The sequence below is a fragment of the Heterodontus francisci genome, chromosome 13, assembly GCF_036365525.1.
Source record: "Heterodontus francisci isolate sHetFra1 chromosome 13, sHetFra1.hap1, whole genome shotgun sequence".
Taxonomy (NCBI): Eukaryota; Metazoa; Chordata; class Chondrichthyes; order Heterodontiformes; family Heterodontidae; genus Heterodontus; species Heterodontus francisci.
The window spans coordinates 7659803-7681327 of record NC_090383.1 but is presented as its reverse complement, the minus strand read 5'-3'; the positions used below and the strand labels follow the sequence as shown (position 1 = coordinate 7681327).

Below are 21525 nucleotides of genomic sequence, written 5' to 3'. Positions count from 1 at the left end.
TTCTCTCTCTGCCCTCCTCTCTCTCTCTCTCTCTGCCCTCCTCTTGCGCTCTCTCTCTCTCTCTCTCTCTCTAACTTATACACACAGTCTGACACACAAACTGATGCTTATTTCCTGGCATTGCTCAATCGGATCAGACTCTGATTTGACCCTCATACTGTGCTTTTAATGGTTCAGTCCGCCAGCCTGTTTCTCTACATCAACCTTTGCGAAGACCACAATTAGGATTGAGATGGATTCTGAGACTTTCCAATTCAGTGCTGTATCTCTAAACTAAACTAAAGGCTTTGAGAATTTTTTTTCCTCACCCATATGTGGGTCCTTTTTAATTGTCCACACCCCTTTAAATTTCATTTGCATGCAATTCTTGATTCTCAATGTTAAGTGTGCTCCCTGTACAGGTTCAAATTAGCACCTGGAGGTGTGCATAGTTATGCTAATGGGCTTTCGTGGGAATGTTGAGTGCAAATAGCAGAGTTCCGTTTGTTCCCAGTGGAACTGCAGCTGTTTCAGAAAACCTGGGTCTCACTTTCTAGGCTGAAATGTGCAATATGATTACTTGATGAGGTTGAAGTTCAGCATAGTGGAGGAACAACAACAATTTTCATTTATATAGCACCTTTAACTTCCCAAGGAGCTTCACAGGAGCGATTAGCAAACAAAAATAGACACCGAGCCACATGAGATATGTCACATCAGGGTGAGAAAAAAAATTCTCAAAGCCTTTGGAAAGTCTCAGAATCCCACTCAGCCCTATTTGTGGTCTTTGCAAAGGTTGAACAGGGAAGGGAACTAAGAGGTAATGAGCAAAGAAGAGGGGCAGAGAAAGTGCAAGCATGAGATTGCAGACAATTGAAGGAGCAGCCCAGCAACCAACCCTGTGTTTGATGACTGGTGAATGTAGGAACAAGTGGAGGCCATTCAGCCCCTCCAGCTTGTTCCACCATTCAATGAGATCATGCCTGATCTGAAGCTTAACCAAAAGCTCTGTCAACGAGAGAGGTTCTAACGAGCGTCTTAAAGGAGTGAAAATGAGACTGGGAGATTGACCTTAAAAAGGAAGAGAGACTTGCATTTATATAGAGCCTTTCACCACCTTGGGATCACCCACAGGGCTTTACAGCCAATGAAGTGCTTTGTGAAGTGTAACATGGGAAACAGGATGACCTAATTTGCACACAGCAAGCTCCCACAAGCAGCAATTTGACAATGACCTGGCAAGCTGGTTTCGGACTGTTGATTGAGGGATAAACTTGTGTTTCCTCCATCCTGTTCCCCCCCTCAAAGGTCATAGGGCATTGCCAGGAAACCTTTGTCTATAAATTCCCACGTACTGGGTGCATGTACCCATTCCATTAGTAGAGACAGATTATAAAATCTTGGATATAAGCCTCACGCTGCAGAAGTGCTTAGCACAGCTGCATTATGTAGCTAACGTGAGCAAATGTGCTCTGGTATGTCTTAAAAACTATATATTTAATCGGCTCCCTATGTTTTATTTTGCAGGTAACCTTGACAAGCACATTCAGCTGGAAGATTTGGTTGCCCAGTTTTTGGGAGTAGAGGCAGCAATGACATTCGGGATGGGCTTTGCTACCAACTCTATGAATATCCCAGCGCTGGTTGGCAAGGTGAGTTTCTGCCTGTTATCTGCTGCATCAAACCCGCCTCCATTGAATTTCTCTGCAAATCTCTCTGTTATCTAATGCAAACCCTCTGCGCTCGCACGCACGCAAAATAAAGTGAGATGTTGTAAAAATACTTTCTCCCACCCTTTAGCCCTGAACCCCGGCTACTTTGTGGTGCACGTCCATCCCAGAGAGGCCGCAGCCCGTTTCTAGGCCCTGCCAGTAAAAGCAATCATGAGGAATGGGGGGAAATGAGAGTAATCTGTCGTCATGAACTCCACAGTGTTTTTTTTTAATATCCCAGAGAGTGAAGGAGAATCACATAACCCAACTTCAAAATAATTACAGATGCACAGTAAAGTTCAATAGGGGCCGGTTTATGGGTTAAATAATGAGTCAGGTCTGTCTAATAAACCAGGACACTAAAGTCAGAGCTGGAGAGTACTCTTCCAACCCTATAGCAGGATATATCGGATGAATACGTGGCTGAAGAGATGGTGTGAGGGGGAGGGTTTTAGATTCCTGGGACATTGGGACCGGTTCTGGGGGAGGTGGGACCAGTACAAACTGGACGGGTTACACCTGGGCAGAACTGGGACTGATGTCCTAAGGGGAGTATTTGCTAGAGTGGTTGGGGAGGGTTTAAACTAAAATGGCAGGGGGATGGGAACCTTTGCAAGGAGTCAGAGGAGGGGGGGGGGATCAAGGACAGGAACAAAAGACAGTAACGGGAATAAGAAAAGTGATAGGCAGAGAAATCAAGGGCCAGAATCAAACAGGGCCACAGTGAAAAATAGTGGGAAGGGGACAAGTAATGTTAAAAAGACAAGCCTCAAGGCTTTGTGCCTTAACGCACAGAGCATTCGCAATAAAGTGGATAAATTAATTGCGCAAATAGATTAAACGGGTATGATATAGTCGGGATTACGGAGACATGGCTGCGGGGTGACCAGGGATGGGAAATGAACATCCAGGGATATTCAGTATTTAGGAAGGACAGATGAAAAGCAAAAGGTGGTGGGGTTGCATTGCTGGTTAAAGAGGAAATTAACGCAATAGTGAGGAAAGATATTAGCTCTGACGATGTGGAACCTGTATGGGTAGAGTTGAGAAACACTAAAAGGCAAAAAACGTTAGTGGGGGTTGTATATAGACCACCAAACTATAGTGGTGATGTTGGGAATGGCATTAATCAAGAAATTAGAGACGCATGCGATAAAGGGTGATATTAATCTGCATATCGATTGGGCAAATCAAATTAGTCACAATACCATAGCGGAGGAATTCTTGGAGTGTATACGGGATGGTTTTCTGGACCTATACGTTGAGGAACCAACTAGAGAACAGACCATCCTAGACTGGGTATTGTGTAATGAGAGGAATAATTGACAATCTAGTGGTGCGAGACCCCTTGGGGATGAGCGACCATAATATGATGGAATTCTTCATCAAGATGGAGAGTGACGTAGTTGATTCTGAGACTAGGGTCCTGAATCTTAGTAAAGGAAACTACAAAGGTATGACGTGCGAGTTGGCTATGACAGATTGGGAAATGTTACTTAAAGGAATAACGGTGGATAGGCAATGGCAAACATTTAAAGAGCACATGGCTGAACTGCAGCAACTGTTTATCCCTGTCTGGCGCAAAAGTAAAACGGGAAAGGTAGCCAAACCATGGCTTACAAGGGAAATTAGAGATAGCATTAGATCCAAGGAAGAGGCATATAAATTTGCCAGAAAAAACAACAGACCTGAGGATTGGGAGCAGTTTAAAATTCAGCGAAGGAGGACCAAGGGATTGATTAAGAAGGGGAAAATAGAGTACGAGAGTAAGCTTGTGGGGAACATAAAAACTGACTGTAAAAGTTTCTATAGGTATGTGAAGAGAAAAAGATTGGTGAAGACAAATGTAGGTCCCTTACAGTCAGAATTTATTATGGGGGAATTTATTATGGGGAACAAAGAAATGGCTGACCAACTAAATGCATATTTTGGTTCTGCCTTCACAAAGGAGGACACAAATATCATACCAGAAATGTTGGGGAACACAGGGCTTAGTGAGAGAGAGGAACTGAAGGAAATCAGTAGTAGTAGAGAAATGGTGTTGGGGAAATTGATGGGATTGAAGGCCAATAAAACCCCAGGGCCTGATGGTATGCATCCCAGAGTACTTAAGGAAGATGCCCTAGAAATAGTGGATGCATTGGTGGTCATCTTCCAAGATTCTATAGACTCTAGAACAGTTCCTACAGATTGGAGGGTAGCTAATGTAACCCCAGTATTTAAAAAGGGAGGTAGAGAGAAAACAGGGAATTATAGACCAGTCAGCCTGACGTCGGTGGTGGGGAAAATTCTAGAGTTTATTGCCAAAGATTTTATAGCAGAGCACTTGGAGAACAGTGGTAGAATCGGACAAAGTCAGTATGGATTTACAAAAGGGAAATCATGCTTGACAAATCCACTAGAATTCTTCGAGGATGTAACTAGTAGAGTTGATGAGATGGAGCCAGTGGATGTGGTTTATTTGGACTTTCAGAAGGCTTTCGACAAAATCTCACATAAGGGATTAGTGTGTAAAATTAAAGCGCATGGGATTGGGGGTAGTGTATTGCGATGGATAGAAAATTGGTTGGCAGACAGGAAACAAAGAGTAGGGATAAATGGATCTTTTTCCCAATGGCAGACAGTGACTAGTGGGGTACTGCAGGGATAGGTGCTAGGACCCCAACTATTCACAATATATTTTAATGATTTAGATGAGGGAACTAATTGTAATATCTCCAAATTTGCTGATGACACAAAACTGGGTGGGAGGGTGAGTTGTGAGGAGGATGCAGAGAGACTTCAGGGTGATTTGGGCAAGTTGAGGGAGTGGGCTAATGCATGGCAGATGCAGTATAATGTGGATAAATGTGAGGTTATCCACTTTGGTAGCAAAAACAGGAAGGCAAATTATTATCTGGATGACTATAAACTGAGAGAGGGGAATATGCAGCGAAACCTGGATGTTCTCGTACACCAGTCGCTGAAGGTAAGCATGCAGGTCCAACAGGCGGTAAAATAGGCAAATAGTATGTTGGCCTTCATAGCAAGAGGATTCGAGAACAGGAGCAGGGATGTCTTGCTGCAATTGTACAGGGCCTTGGTGAGGCCACGCCTGGAATATTGTGTGCAGTTTTGGTCTCCTTATCTGAGGAAGGATGCTCTTACTATAGAGGGAGTGACGTATGAGGAGATGCACCAAAGATGTCTTATTTAAAGAAGGATGTAAACGCGTTGGAAACAGTTCAGAGAATGTTTACTAGTTTAATACCTAGAATGGGAGGGTTGTCTTATGAGGAAAGGTTGGACAGGCTAGGCTTGTATCCACTGGAATTTAGAAGAGTAAGAGGCAATTTGATTGAAACATATAAGATTCTGAGGGGTCTTGACAGGGTGGATGTGGAAAGGATGTTTCCCCTTGTGGGAGAATCTAGAACTAGGGGTCACTGTTTAAAAATAAGGGGTCGCCCATTTAAGACAGATGAGGAGAAATGTTTTCTCTCGGGGTCGTGAGTCTTTGGAATTCTGTTCCCCAAAAGGCGGTGGAAGCAGAGTCTTTGAATATTTTTAAGACAGAGGTAGATAGATTCTGGATAAGTAAGGGGGTGAAAGGTTATTGGAGGCAGAAGGGAATGTGGAATTGAGGTTACAATCAGATCAGCCATGATCTTATTGAATGGCAGAGCAGGCTCGAGGGGCCGAGTGGCCTACTCCTACTCCTAATTTGTATGTTCGTATGTCTCTTGCTCTCGAGATGTGCCTGATGCGTGGAACTTATAAAGCCCCATGGACTCTGAACCCCATGTCTGCTGCCTTGCTGTCTCTCCTGAGTACCATTGCTCCTTCCACTGACACAGGTCTGGACAGAGTAGACAGAGAAACTGTTCCCACTCATGAAAGGATCGAGAACGAGAGGGCACAGATTTAAAATAATTGGTAAAACGAGCAAAAGTGACATGAGGAAAAACTTTTTCATGCAGCTAGTGGGTAGGATCTGGAATGCGCTGCCTGAGATTGTGGTGGAGGCAGATTCAATCGAGGCTTAGATAGTTATATGGGGAGAAGGCAGGGGAGTGGTACTAGGTGATATGCTCATTCAGAGAGCCGGTACAGACACGATGGGCCAGATGGCCTCCTCTGTGCTGTAACGATTCTGTGATGTGGAGAGTGTTTGTTGGACACCAAGATTCTACCTGACACATTGCCTTTCTCTTATAGTGCACTTCAGCACTTAACACATTATTTCTCTTGGAGGGATGGATAATTAGCTGGAAAAGGAAAATCAGTTTATCTGTTTCATAGAATTACATAGAATATGTAATACGTAAGGGGTGGCGCAGTGGTTAGCACCGCAGCCTCACAGCTCCAGGGACCCGGGTTCGGTTCTGGGTACTGCCTGTGCGGAGTTTGCAAGTCCTCCCTGTGACCGCGTGGGTTTCCGCCGGGTGCTCCGGTTTCCTCCCACAGCCAAAGACTTGCAGGTTGATAGGTAAATTGGCCATTGTAAATTGCCCCTCGTGTAGGTAGGTGGTAGGAGAATTGAGGGAAGTTGGGGATTTGGTCGGGAATATGGGATTAACGTAGGATTAGTATAAATGGGTAGCTGACAGTCGGCACAGACTTGGTGGGCCTGTTTCAGTGCTGTATTTCTCTATGACTCTATGTGTGTGTGTATATATATATATAATACACAGAAACAGGCCATTCAGCCCAACCAGTCGATGCTGCTGTTTATACTCCATACATACCCAGTATTCCCCAACTTTCCCCTATTTTTGTATTAGCACTGATTGTTCACTAGTACAATGTACCAGTTGCACTGACATTGAAGATGCTGTCTATACCAGCTGGCCAACGTATGGGTGGGAAAGGAGTAACTGAATCTCTGAGATCACAGATGCGTCTGTAGTCAGGCAAGAAGGATACACAGTTGCCCATGTGTAAAATCCCATGTCACGTGTAGGCCAGACCAGGTAAGGAGGGCAGATTCCCTTGCCTGAAGGACATTGGAGAACCAGATGGGTTTTTCATGCAATTTGATCATTTTCCATCCTGGTTCCATTTCACCAATAACCAGATTTATTGAACTCTAAAATTCACAAACCTCTGTGATGCGATTGGATTTAAGCCCACTGCAGGCATTTTAACGCCCCTGGGTTTGAGTGGGTGTGGTGTCAGGAAATTTTGTATCGAGTGGCTTAGGATACAGAAAAGAGCATGAACCGTGAGAGCTGTACAGAAAGAAAAGCAGCACAGCAGAGAAATTAGTATAATTGAAAATGGCAAAAGATGTAGGATTGACGAAATGTACACCATTGTCTATTCCATCTGAATCTGATTCTCTCTTTGTGCACCAACGGTTATTTTTAATTGAAAGGGATCTCTTTGTGGTGTTTTTCTGCAATGCGATGATACAGTTCACGTCAAAACCCATCCTTGCCCCCCTGAAACGGCATCGTGTTGGTGATGTACAGATAATCCAACTGGCCTCTGATGAAGAGAGTGGAACGCATTTTAATTGCTGCTTCGTTCCTTTCTAAAATAGTCCCATCTCTTGGGACACATTGACACACAGAAAACAACAGGTTCCCTGGAAACATTCTCTGCTAACTAGGGAACGTATAACTGTGTATCACAGGAAACGTTAAAGTCCCTACCATCCTATGCTTGGTCTCCGGTTTGTATCTGCTCTAACATGCCAACTTTTGATACATGACAGGCATGAGGAAGGCAAGAAGTTTTTCTATTTTGGGTACACGTTGCACACACCGAACGCTCAAGGGACAGACATAGAACAGACTGGTCGCAGAATGATAGCTCCCTGTGCTCTGCATAATGTTCCCCCTCAGGAGAACATCCCCTACTGAATGGGGAATCACACACCGTGTTCTCTGCTGTGGAATCTGCCTTTCCTTTGACTCAGACTGATGGAATATAATATCTTTTGCTAGATATTGAACGTTCTATGAGAAATTAGTTTGCGACAGCATTCATCCCCTTCCTAGTGACACCACAAAGCGGCCCCCAATTCAATCTGTACCCGCATTGGCTGTTTTCATGGTCTCTCAGTATGAGGTTGCCAATGTTTACCCAATGAAGACCATCCCATCAGCCTGACCTGCATTAAAATTAGCCCTCAAAGGCAACACATTAGTCTCCATATCCTGAAGAATCCCTGAAGGATCAAAGTTTACAACATTTCACAGCTTGTATGCTGAAGAAGCCAGGAGGATTAAGTTTATTTAACTTATGAAAATCAATTCGGTAGGGAATGTCACTCATGAATGTTCAAAGGATTTGGGCATGCATTACTAATTCTACTTAACAAACAATGAAAAGGCCTGGGGGAAGCAGATCACTTTTCCCAAATCCGAAATCTGTGCATCTTTTTAAAATTGCTCGTCACACTGAAGTGAAGCAGTTAGTCAAGTGAAAGCTTTCCGGATGTTCGATCTTCTCAATGTCTTTCCTGTGCAGGGCTGCCTCATTCTGAGTGATGAGCTGAACCACACTTCGCTGATTCTGGGCGCGCGCTTGTCAGGATCCGCCATCCGAGTATTTAAGCACAACAGTGAGTAATAACTTTCCTTCAGCCTTTTGCACCGGGAAAATCTGAGGAAGTCTGCATTTTTTTTTGGTGGAATCTGAATTGACGAGCTGGTTTGGTTTGTAGGGAGTTGGTTAACATTGGGTAATGGGCATGAGAAGAAATTATAGTTTAAGCAATTAGTTACTCTTAAAACACCAGTGTAACGGTCAAGTAACTTTTAAATATTGTTCAATGTCACCTGCCCCCAATTTAGATTTATGGCTTTCATAAAATCACAGAATTCCGCCCATCGTGCCTGTGCTAGCTCTTTGGTAGAGCTATCCAATTAATGCCATTCCCCAGCTCTTTCCTCATAGCCCTGTAATTTTTTCCCCATTGACTTTTATCCAATTCCCTTTTGAAAGTTACAACTGAATCTACTTCCACCGCCCGTTCAGGCATTACGTTCCAGATCACAACAACTCACTGCGTAAAAGAATGTTTCCCCATATCGCCTCTGGTTCTTTTGCCAATCACCTTAAATCTGTGTCCTCTGGCTACTGACCCTTCCGCTACTGGAAACATCTATTTACTCTGTCAAAATCCTTCACAATTTTGAACACCTCTATCAAATCTCTGCTTAACCTTCTCTAAGGAGAACAACCCAGCTTCTCCAGTCTCTCCATCTAACTGAGGTACCATTCTAGTAAATCTCTTCTGCAGCCTCTCCGAGGCCTTGCAATCCTTCCTAAAGTATGCGGTGCCCAGAATTGGGCTCTGCTTTCATGTCTGGGTTTTTTTTCTTTTTGGGTCTTCTCCCCTCTTATACTGAAAGCAGTGGCTGGTGGAATCTGCTGGATGCCTACAGCTGCGTTGTCCAGAAAGCCATTCTTCTTGTGCAAATCCTCAATAACAGAGATTTCGGGCAGAATATTCCGGTCTTTGAAGATTCTCTGGCGTTGTGACAATGCCTGGGCCCCGCCCCGATGGTGACTGTGTTCCACCCACCTGTGCGATCTTCCCTGAGACAGCCAATTAAGAGGCCACCTCCGCGGTCGTCATCCAGTTAAAGGCGGCGGGCAGGTTCAAGGGGCAGGTGGCCCAATCAGAGGGCCCGAAGAGTGGAAAGCCACCAGGTGAGGTGAGCGCTGTTGAAGCATGTAGGAGACAGCGAGGGTGCCTCAAGGTGGAGCTGCTCTCTGATGGACTGCGCCCGGGGTGTATGTCACTTCTGAATTGAACATCGTCTGTTGTGGCTGTAGAGGCCAACTCGGGAGTGCCAATCCCTTCCGCAACTGGCACCGGTGAATAACGGTCCCAAGGTTGACGGACGTCTCTTCCTTCCGCCAGGCTCTTTTTCCACCATCTGGTTGTTTCTTGTGCCCTCTGCTTTTTCCATGCTCTTCCTGACTGCCATTCACCAGGAATTCCGGTCAGCAGCAACAAGGACTTCCCATGCATCGACACTGATCCCAGTCAGCTTGAGGTCTTGCTTGCAGACATCCTTGTATCGCAGATGTGGGTGACCCTGTTGGCCTTATGCCAAGCTCGTCTTTGAGGATGTGGCCATCATCCATTTGGCGCACATGACCCAGTCTGCAAAGTCGCTGCTGATTCAAGAGGGTAAACATACTGGGGATCCCTGCACGCTGGTGTACTTCTATATTCAGCACTCTGTCCTGCCAGGAGATGCCCAAGATCCATCTGCGGCTGCAGAGGTGGAAGCTGTTTAGCAGCTTTTCTTGGCATAAGTTTGTGCTTCATTACTGCAAAGGAGGGTGCTAAGAACACAAGCCCAGTACTTGCAGAGCTTTATATTTTTGGTTACTTTGCTGTTGGTCCACACTTGTCTTCCCAACATTAACATGCCAGCTGCAGCCTTGGCAATCCTGGTGCTGATTTCAGCATCAAGGGACGGATTGCTGGTGATTGCTAATCCAAGGTATGTGAAGCTGTCAACGACCTCCAGAGTGAGGTTGTGGATGTTGATGGAAGGTGGAGTCTCTACGTCTCTATCAGTTCTCCTGGGCCTTCATGAAGTTTGGACTGCCAATCAGCGTCTGGAAGACCAAAGTTATGGGCCACGATGTAGAGGCTGTCTCTGAAGCCAGATGGACATTTAAAAATGAAGACTGACCACAGCTGGCAGGCTGTAGTTCCCTCAGTTTCAGCATCGCTAACACTGCATTAACATCTTTTTTAAAAAAAAACTAGGAGTGGGGCTAACTGGATTGCAGGCTCAGAGTCAATGGGCCAAGTGGTCTCCATCTGTACTGTACTATTCTATGATATAATGTTTACCAGTAGATTCACCTGTTTTCAGGTTGCCATCTAAGCCTTCAACATGAGTCAGCAGTTCAAGAGCATCTCAATCCCACTGGGTACTCCTACATTTTTTGTGATGCTACATTGCTGCTGAGGCTTGTGTTGTTGTAGAGGCCACCTGGGTTATTTCAACTGGATGACAGAATTAATGACTATATAACCCGATTAATGTTGCACAAATCTGAGATTGGAAATTTGTGTGCCTGATTCGTGTGTGTTTTTTTTTAACCCTACAAGTTCATGATGGTTTTTCATTTGTTACCTTTTCGGCCGCTCCCTCCTAATGTGACCGGTAGGTGCACAGACACTGATTTTAAACGCGACTGGTCTGTTAATGGGTTTTCACAGCAGTCTGATGGTCAAATTCAGACACGGCTGGTGTCTGGGGGCGTCATCACTCAGTCAGCAGACAAAGGAGCACATCTGAATTTGAGGTTTATATCTGTGAAAGCAGGTTAGGCAACAACAACTTGCAATTATATAGTGCCTTTAACGTAGTAAAACACCCCCAAGCTCAAACAAAATTTGACACCGTGCCACATGAGATACTGGGACAGGTGACCAAACTCTAGGACAAAGAGGTACATTTAAAGGAGGCGAGAGAGGCAGAGTGATTTACAAAGGGAGGTGCAAAGCTTAAGGTCCAGCTAGCTGAAGGCACGGCCGCCAATGGTGCAGTGATTAAAATTGGGGATGCGCTAAGGGCATTGCTCTCGCCTTCATTAAGGCACCCCTTAAAACCTACTGTTTGACCAAGCTTTTGATCATCTGCCCTAATATCTCCTTACGTGGCTCGGTGTCACATTTTGTTTGACAACGCTGCTGTGATTTGTCTTGGAACCTTTTACTCTGTTAAAGGTGCTATATAAATGCAAGGTTTTATCCATTATATGTGTAACATGATGGCTGCAGTGAAATCTCAATGTCCAGGTTAGCAGTCAAAGGTGTCAGTGTATTAAGAGTTGGATGCAAACTTGCCCTGGATATGAACCGCGTTTCTGTTGAAATCCAGGTCAGCCCCAACAGTTAATACACTGTTGCTGAAGGTAATCTTCGAGTGGAGATTGATGGAGACTGTGGACTGGAAGAGAAGTTAGCAGCAGCAGCTTGCATTTCAATATCGGATCATTGACAGTTCACACCATGGGATCAGAACCTGGGAAGTTTCAGCACGTTTTAAAACACGGGCTCTGCCAACTGAAGATTTCCTCTTGGGAAAAGGAGTTGGCTGCAGCAGACCTGTGTCAAACCATCTGATTTTAATGTTTCTCCGAAGCCCAGGCAACTAATTCACCAAAGCAGCTGGCAAGTCTGTTGAGTTCCCCCTCTCCCTGATGCTGCCTCGATCAGAGTAAGGCAGTCAGTCATAAAGAATAGAACGGGTCAGGGAACGTTGAAGGTTGCTGAAGGGCAGTTAAAGCATATTGCCTTGTTTGGACTCTGCTTGAAAATGAATGGTAGCTCTGCGCATGTCTGCACACAAGCCTCTGACACCATTTTGGCTGTAATCTGGAGCTAGTTTGTGCTGAGAAGTCACTAATGGCCGGAGAGCACAATCTAATAGTCGAGGCAGTGCGAGTTCAGCCAGTCTCCTGGACCTTCCCCAAGTTGGTGTACAGTTCCAAATGCCAGATTTGGTGGGGACTGTTGCCTTTCCTGTTGTGTAACTGCATTACTGAGTGGTGACTTCACTCCTGATTTTTGCTGGGCAATTAATAGGGGAACAAAATGAGAATTTCGAGAGGTTTCAAAATTAAATCGTTTCTCTTTGAAGGGGTGGGGAGACGGGGAAATGCAATTAGCTGATGTGGCTGTACGGGGTCTTGCAGCTTTTGTGTTTTATTATTCTTCTTTATTGGAAGTTGGTCCTGTTTATACTTGCTGATTTTGTTGCTGAATATGAAAGTTCTACTGTCAGAGAGGCCGAGTTTTTGTTTCCCAGTCATCAATAATGGAGAGTAAAGCTTTACAATGCATCGACACTGCATTTTATAATGACTAGGTGTGTTCACGCCTCAGTGTTTACCAGTCCAATTGTGAGCACATTGCTGAAGGATTTGATTATAATCTCATTATATAGCCACAGACTGACTGACTCCTTCCAATTTAGGCTCATTTTCAGCAGAATCAGTCTGCACAAATATTGTGTTTTTTTAACATGTGGCATGTCTGGAAATGGACTTGTAACAAATGCTGCCCCGTGACTTCATTTAGCCCCTCAGTCCCACAGCCCTCTGAGATAACTGTGCTCCTCTAATTCTGCGTCACTGTTGACGGCCGCACATTCAGCTGCCTGGGCCCCAAGCTCTGGAATTCCCTCCCAAAACCTCTCCGCCTCACTTTCCTCCTTTTGAGACACTCCCTAAAACCTACCTCTTTGACCAAGCTTTTGGTCATTTGACCTAATACCTCCTAATGTGGCTCAGTGTCATATGAAAACAACAACAACTTATATTTACATAGCACCTTTAGTGTAATTAACCATCCCAAGGTGCTTCACAGGAGCAAAGTATGACACCAGGCCACAAATTATGTATTACAATGCACCTGTGAAACACCGTAGGGCACTTTATTACATTAAATATAAATATAAGTAGTTGAACATTAAGCTATGAATTAATAATGTTGGTACTGATTTTTTTTGGCCATTCCTACTTAATTAACTTCTTCTCAATTAATGGTCAGGCTCAGTTTGTGGCTGCCAAAGGAGAATATTTTTCTGATATGTATGGAGGAGTTTGAGTATCTAAAAAAAAAAACCCTTTGCTTCCATACCATACGTCATTGAACACCTGGGCGGCACAGTGGCGCAGTGGTTAGCACCGCAGCCTCACAGCTCCAGCGACCCGGGTTCGATTCTGGGTACTGCCTGTGCGGAGTTTGCAAGTTCTCCCTGTGTCTGCGTGGGTTTCCTCCGGGTGCTCCAGTTTCCTCCCACATGCCAAAGACTTGCAGGTTGATAGCTTAATTGGCCATTATAAATTGCCCCTAGTATAGGTAGGTGGTAGGGGAAATATAGGGACAGGCGGGGATGTGGTAGGAATATGGGATTAGTGTAGGATTAGTATAAATGGGTGGCTGATGGTCGGCACAGACTTGGTGGGCCGAAGGGCCTGTTTCAGTGCTGTATCTCTAAACCTCCACGGAGAAGCCTGAACTGCAACTGATGAAATATTATGGATTACATCAAGTCTACAACACAGAAACAGGCCATTGGGCCCAACTGGTCCATGCTCCACAAGCACATCCTCGCATCCCCTCTTCATCTGACCCCATCAATACATCCCTTTGTTCCTTTCTCCCTTTATCTATCTTGCCCTTTAATGCATCTATACTATTTGCCTCAACTACTCCCTGTGGTAGCGAGTTCCACATTCTCACCACTCTCTGGGTAAAGAAGTTTCTCCTGAATTCCCGATTGAATTTACTGGTGGCTATCTTATATTTAGGGCCCCCTACTTTTTGAATGCCCCGACAAGGAGAAGCGTCTTCTCAGTCTACCCAGCTTAACCTCTTCATTTTAAAGACCTCTATCAGGTCACCTCTCAGCTTTCTGTTTTCTAGAGAAGGGTGCCCCAGCCTGATGAACTTTCCTTGATAAGTCTAACACCTCAGTCCTGGTAACATCCTTGTAAATCCTTTTCTTTGTTGCATCGTCTCCAGTACATTCTTTTTATGATATGGAGACCAGAACTGTGCACAGTGCTCCAAGTGTGATCGAACCAAGATTCTGCATAAAATTTAACATCATTTCTCATTTAAATATATTCACTGATTATTTGCTGAACTTTAGGGTAGTTGTGCTACTTATGTTTGACTTGCCTCATCTTATTTTAAGCAATACTTCTCAAAAAAATAAAGTTTCACGCTGTAAATTTAATGTGACTGAAAAGTTGGGTGTAGACTTGAATATAAAAGCCCCAGGATTTTTCGCTCGTACCTTTTTATTTTCACAAGTTGACGATCCAGTTTTCCTATTGTTTGACGTGTACCCTGTGTATCATGGGTATTTTTTATTCGGTTCCTGGGATGTGGGCGCCTCTGGCAAGGCCAGCATTTATTACCCATCCCTAACTGCCCTTGAGAAGGTGGTGGTGAGCTGCCTTGAACCGCTGTAGTCCATGTGGAATCTGTATTCCACAGGTGGGCCATTATTTTAACATCGAACGGTTTGTGGTGAGACAGAGGATTGGCGCTGCACTGTGCCATGCTCAGAGTGGCGGGTTATGGCATTGTCCTTGATTTCTGCATTCAGGTAATGCCAGCCCTCCATCAGAAATGCTTTGAGTGAGGGCTGAGTCCCCACCGTATGAACGTCCACCCTCTGTTCCAACCCATCGATGTCGAGATGCAAACAACCTAAACTGATGCCTAGGGATATGTTACTTGTACATACACACGACATTAAGTTGCACAGTACTCAGTTTATCTATTGACCACGATACCCATTTCTGACCTGAAACTTGGCCTGAATTTTAACGAGGGGTTCTGGAACCTCCAATGTCTGGGGCAAAAAAGCAGGTCCAGAGCCCCCACTTGCTTGCCGGCAGTTGGACCACCGCGGCTATTTTACTGCAGGCAGCCTCCTAATTGGCCGCCTGTGGGCCTGCCTTCCAATTGAGGAGGCAGGGCTGCTGTTACAACAGGCCCAATCAAAGGGCTGGCAGCTCTGAAGCCTCAGCAGCACCACCGGGAGAGGTGACTGCTGCTGAGGAAGGTTGGAGAGCTCGTGCCTCTGACAGTTAAGTGGGGGGGAAAAAAAAAAGAAAAATTCAGGGGGCTGAGGCTCGGAGGAGAAAACCCCTTTGGGGAGTTCGGTGGGACCGCCGGAACTGCCTTCCCTGCCTGCAGCCCCCTCTTTGGGCATGGAGCATCCGCCTCCCTTAGCCCCCCCAGTCTGCCGCAGCGAGGCCTCCTCCGTAAAGCTGGCGGCCTCCCCACTTCACAGAAACACATTGGCGTGGGTTCACCCTTCCATCAGCAAATTGGCTGTCCATGTCCCTGAAGAGGGAAGCTGACCTGCATTCCAGCCCACCGCTGGGAAAATTCCGCAAATGCCGGACTGCGCGGGGGGTGGGGGGGAGTCACCACTTCCCACTAGTTTACCACCTCCTAGCCCGCCACCCGGGAGCCGATAAAATTCTGCCCACTGACTCTGTTTCTCTTTGCACTGATGGCTGTCTGACCTGCTGAGTATTTCCAGCGTTTTCTGTTTTTAACACCGTTTATACAATCTGCAGTATTTTTCAGTTCCTAACAGTGGTCAATATTTAGTTGCTGCTGAATTGAGCCTAAGGTTCGTCGTTGTGCCCGGTATCAGGTTCTCTCGACAGAAAATGTTAAATGATGAGGACGGAATATATAAATACTGCTTCAGATCGGGTGCTATTTAAAAAGACTTTATAACCCTGTACAGCTTAAGCTTTGGGCGCCCGTTGCTGTCTTTTAGCCACTCCAGATGCATCAAGGATTTCAGGATTAAGTAGAAAATTAAGAAAGGAAAGATTCTTCAATTGATCGAGCTGGATGGTGTGAAACTAAGACAGGACATGCTGGAAAAGCTCAACACCTCAGGTAGCATCTGTGGAGAGAAAGACAGGTTAACATTTCAGGTGTTACTGCAATTATATAGGATCTTGGTGAGACCACATCTGGAGTACTGGGTACAGTTTTGGTCTTGGAGGGAATGCAATGCGCAGAATCACCTAGCTCATTCCTGGGATGAGGGGATTGTCTTATGAGGAGAGATTGAGCTGAGTAGGCCTATGTTCTCTGGAGTTTAGAAGAATGAGAAGTGATCTCATTGAAAGATATAAAATTCGTAAGGGGCTGGACAGGGTAGATGCTGAGAGGCTGTTACCCCCGGCTGAGGAATCCAGAACACGGGGTCACAGTCTCAGGATAGGGAGTCGGCCGTTTAGGACTGAGTTGAACAGAAGTTCCTTCACTCAGTGGTTGTGAATCTTTGGAATTCTCGACCCCAGAGAGTTGTGGATGCTCAGTCACTGAGTACATTCAAGACTGAGATGGATAGATTTTTGGATACAAAGGGAATGAAGGGATTTGGGGGCAGGGCAGGATGGTGCTTGTGGAGGGATGTGAAATTGAGGATGAGAATTTTAAAATGGAGGAGTGGCTGGACCGGGAACCAGGAGGTGATGGATGGGATGGGGGTGGGGGGGGGGGGGAAACTTGCTGCGAGTTAGGACACGGGCAGCAATTTTGGACGAGCTCAAGTTTAGGGAAGGTGGGAGGCACAGTTGAGTTTAATGATAACAAATAAGGTTGGAGGGGCTGAATGGCCTACTCCTGTTCCCATGTATGTTTGCGTTTAAAGGCATTGCCATGTTCCCAGTCTGACCTATACCCGCCCTGATTAAGCCGTGCAGTCTTGCTGTAGTTTTCCTCCTTTTCCAGTTTACAGAACAGTCTCGAAGGGCTGAGTGGCCTACCCTGTTCCAACATCATTGTAAAAATACCTTTGGGGGCGAGGTGGAAACGTTTACCCTGATAAACAGGGATCTGATAAAATTACGGCAGCAGAAAGTCTGAGGAAGTTCAGAGGTGCTGGGAGAGGGATATGTTTCTGTTTGAAATACTGTCAGCCACGGGAAAGGATTTCACTTATAGAATGTCAGCATCGGTTATTATATCGAAAGGAATGCGGCTGAACCAGTTATATGTGGGATGGTTTAAGTAGTTGCAACAGCAGATCATTGAATTGAACTGGGTGAGGCAAGCTCAGAGCTCACTATGAACTGGTATTCAGATATCCCAGGGCGAAAGGGAGTGTTTTGCTAGACGTGTCAGTGGGTTCTGGATTGGGGATAGATCCCGCCTGAGTTCTGGTTGAGGACACCTCCCACAGTAATGTTTGTGGAGACACACCTTCAGCCTGAGGCACCTTGTCTTTCCAACCTAGATTGAAGCCAAAGCTTTAACATAAACATAATAGGAGTGGGAGTAGGCTACATGGTTAACAGGAATGCGGCTTGTAGGAATATTAGTCACCAATTGACCCTCTATCAATTGAGCACACATTCCACCACACAGAGTATAACTAATTTCTGTCTCCCTAAAGCCTGGTAGTCACTTGATTAATTATGTTGAATTTCCTTATCTTTTGTCAGTTGAATCTTGCCATGTGCAGATATGAAAAATTAATATTCCAGCCCATTTATATGTAATTGCTGTTTACAAAGTGAACAGACTCCTCAAAAACTGACCTCAAAGTTAAAACGATCCGTTAATTCAGTGACTAGTTTCACAATACAGTGGCAATTATCGGAGAGGTAATCTTCCAACTTCACACTCCCAGAGAAGCCTCACCCGCCAGTAACAAGTTGCATTTATATTGGGCCTTTAATGTAGCAACATGTCCCAAGGAGGTTCACAGGAGCGATTATCAAACAAAATTTGACGCCAAGCTACATAAGGAGATTTTAGGACAGGTGACCAAACGCTTGGTGGGCAGAGAGGTTTTAACGGAGCAGAGAGAGAGAGCTTTCGGGAGGGAATTCCAGATTTTGGGGCCCAGGCAGCTCAAGAGGTCAGAATTAGAAGAGTACAGATCTCTCGGAGGGTTGTGGGGCTGGAGGTGATTACAGAGATGGGGAGGGACAAGGCCATGGAGGGATTTGAAAACAAGGGTGAGAATTTTTAAATTGAGCTGTTGTTGGACCGGGAGCCTGTGAAGGAAGGGCAGTGAGCACAGTGGGTGATAGGTGAATGGGACTTGGTGGAATTTGAGCGTGTGCTACATGTAATTTCCCAGCCATTCGATCACCAAATAGGGGAGAGAGAAAAAATCCTTCGGGAAACAATTTTTAAGATGAGTTGCAACAGGGCAGTTCTTGAAATGTGTGAGCTCAAATTCCTAGTAAGTAACTGGAGATCACACAATCCCGTGCCATGCCATCAAATATTCAGAAATTATTAGCTGGTGAAGGAAGTATAAGTGGGCAGTCCAGCAAGTAGGTTTGAACCTACCAATCAGCATACTCAGGGAGGCATGAAAGGGAAGTGTAGGAAAAGAAGGAAAGACTTGCATTTCTATAGCACCTTTAATGACCTAGGGATGTCCCAAAGAGCGTTCCAGCCAATCAAGTATTTTCCAAGTGTAGTCACTGTTGTAATGTAGGAAATATAGCATCCAATTTGTACACAAGATCCCACTAACAGTAGCATGATAATGACCAGATCATCTGTTTTCAAGATGATCATTGAGGGAGAAATATTGGCCAGGACACCGGGGGAGAACTCCCCCTGCTTTTCTCCAGAATAGCACCGTGGGACCTGACGGGGCAGTCGGGGCCTCGGTTTAACATCTCACCCGAATGGCGGCACCTCCGACTGTGCAGCACTCCCCGGAGTGTCAGCCTAGGCTTTTTGTGCTCACGTCTCTGGAGTGGGACTAGAATCCACAACCACCTGACTTGGAGATGAGAGTGCTACCCACTGAACCACAGGAAGTTGAATTTACATGCCATGCAGTGGGCGGATGCCCTCTTGAGAGTTGGACGAAGGAATATTATTGAGGTAGAAAGCGTGTTGGGGATCTGGTTTTGGTCGGGCTTGATGCTGCCTGTGGCTGAGTTCCATTTCCTGATCCTAAATATTCCTTTCTCCATGAAGTTTTTTTTGGGGGGAAAAAAACAGAAAATCACATCTGCTTTACTGTTTTAACTGGCTGATACCAATTCAAGGGAAATCTGACCCTGATGAAGTTTAAGTGTGAATGAGGTCAGAGAGTGTCAGCTGACAGGATGGGTGTAACCTCTGGTGAAATAACAGGTTTTGTGAACTGCAGTGAGATTGTTTGCTTGTGAAAAAGACACTTTCTCAACGTTGAGGTCAAAAATTTTCAAATCATAACTTCTCCCATTTTTTGGGACAGCAGTGGTAATAATTCTGCTATTGCCATTTACACCTCCTCCAGACACATCTTTTATTTCCTTTCTTGTCCCATTACCATCCTCTTTTGCCTTGCACCATCACCCCTGTGGTCATTTAATCTCTCCTGCCTTCCAGGCTATCACAGACCTTCCCTTTTGACCTTTCTCTCCCCTCCCATGTTTTTCTGTCCCTCTATTTGTTTAAACAAAGCGACTGCTGACAACACAGCGGCCCGCCAACATCATCAGAGAGTACCAAGCTGAGCACACGAGCAAACGGTCTCCTGCTCTCAGTGAGTTGCTGCGCATGCACAGCCTGTGTCTTGCCAAGACTAATTGGTGCAGGTGCAGGAAAACGTCATCGCGTAACGCCAACATCACCGAGCAGCTGAATGAGGCACTTTGAGGCTGGAGCTCGATCCCCGCTACTTGCTCCCCCTGCCTGCTTCCCCCCCACTCAGCTACTCTCCCCACTCGACTCCAGGCCTCAATGTTTCCTCCCTGTATCCCCTCCTCCCCACCAGCCACTTCCCGCCCCCCCCACCCAAGCCACTCGCTCCAGACCTCACCACTGCTCTCCTGCCCCCTCCTCATCCCCTCAGCCAATTGTTCCTCACTTCCTGCTCTCCAGCTGCTCGCTCTCTGCTTCCACCTCCCTCCACACCCCCTCCAGGCACTAGCTCCAGGCCGTGCCACTTCCCTCCTCTCAGCCACTAGCTCCTACGTCAGCCCTCACAGCTCACCTTGCTTCTTCGGGCAGCGCGCAGAGAACTTGGGAGTGAGTGGCCGAGAGGAGGGAAGTGGCGCAGCCTGGAGCTAGCGTCTGGAGGGGGTGGGAGGAGGGGCAAGTGGGGAGTAAGTGAGCGAGTGGCCAGAGAGCGGGGAGGGCAGGAAGAGGGGAGTGGGGCAGGAAGCGAGGAGCGGGGTGCAATCGGCCGAGGGGAAGGGAACGGAAGCGGTGGGGGGGGGGGGGTGATAGTGGCAAGGTCTGGAGCAAGCAGCTGAGGGGGGAGGGGAAATGGTAAGGCTGTAGCAATTGCCTAAGGGAAGACGGGGGGAGCCAGCGGTGAGAAGACGGGCGCAGGAGGAGCAGATGGAGGGGATTTTTGAGTTGAAGTTATTTTTCTGTGATAAGTTGAGCAGCGCCATCTTTAATCCTGGCAACTGCCTGAACGTCACAGACACTGACATTTCAGTGGAAGAGGCTGCACTTGCGCATGTGCCAGTACTGTGCCTCCTAGTGGTTGCGTTGTCAGCAAACGCAGCCTTGTTTAAAACCTGTTACATCTTTAACTTCTTCCAGTTCTGACGAAAGACCATTGATCTGAAATATTAACTCAGTTTCTCTCTCCACAGAGGAATATTTCCAGCAATTTTTGTTTTTTATTTCAGGTTTCCAGCATCTGCAGTATTTTGCCATTGTGTTTGTGTGAAAAGAATCAGAAAATAAAGCTCTACAGCTTTTCACTCAATACATTTTAAAAAATATTTGATATTGATCCCGCTTTCTAATTAATCTATAATATGGTCAGCACTCCTCTAAACCTTCCTCCCTTGTTCCTCATTTCACCCTAGGTTCTTCCGCCAATTTTCTTAAATCTGTGCCCTCTGGTTTATTCGGAACCAGTACATCCAACACTGACGTCTGTCATCATGACAAGCGCAGAAACCCGAACCCTCCGCAGAAACTCGGCACGGCCGCAGTTAAAATCTTAGATTTGCCCAGGACTTCCCAACTTCAGCCCATTCCACTGTACAACACCATCCATTATGATGACGCACCGTTCAACAACAATTTGCATTTATATAGCGCCTTTCATGTAGTAAAAACGTGCCAAGGCACTTCACAGGAACGATTATCAAATAACTTTATTAATAGGAGCATAGAGTACAAGAGCAAGGAGGTTATGTTGAACTTGTATAAGACACTACTTTAGCCTTACATGGAGTATTGTGTCCAGTTCTGGGCACCACACTTGAGGAAAGAGATGAGGGCATTGGAGAGAGTATAGAAAAACTTCATGAGAATGATTCCAAGGATGAGGAACTTCAGTTATGAAGATAGATTGGAGACGTTGGGACTGTTTTCCTTGGAGAAGAAAAGGCT

At 45.8% G+C, this 21525-nt stretch overlaps 1 protein-coding gene across 1 annotated transcript in view; it reads left to right on the top strand.

Moving 5' to 3' along the window:
• Nucleotides 1–21525, top strand: part of sptlc3 (serine palmitoyltransferase, long chain base subunit 3) — a 95625-nt gene that overhangs the window by 55938 nt on the left and 18162 nt on the right. The window contains exons 5-6 of the mRNA XM_068045650.1: nucleotides 1507–1631; nucleotides 8148–8241. Of these exons, the coding sequence (XP_067901751.1) occupies nucleotides 1507–1631; nucleotides 8148–8241 (219 nt within the window). The remainder of the gene's footprint in view (nucleotides 1–1506; nucleotides 1632–8147; nucleotides 8242–21525) is intronic.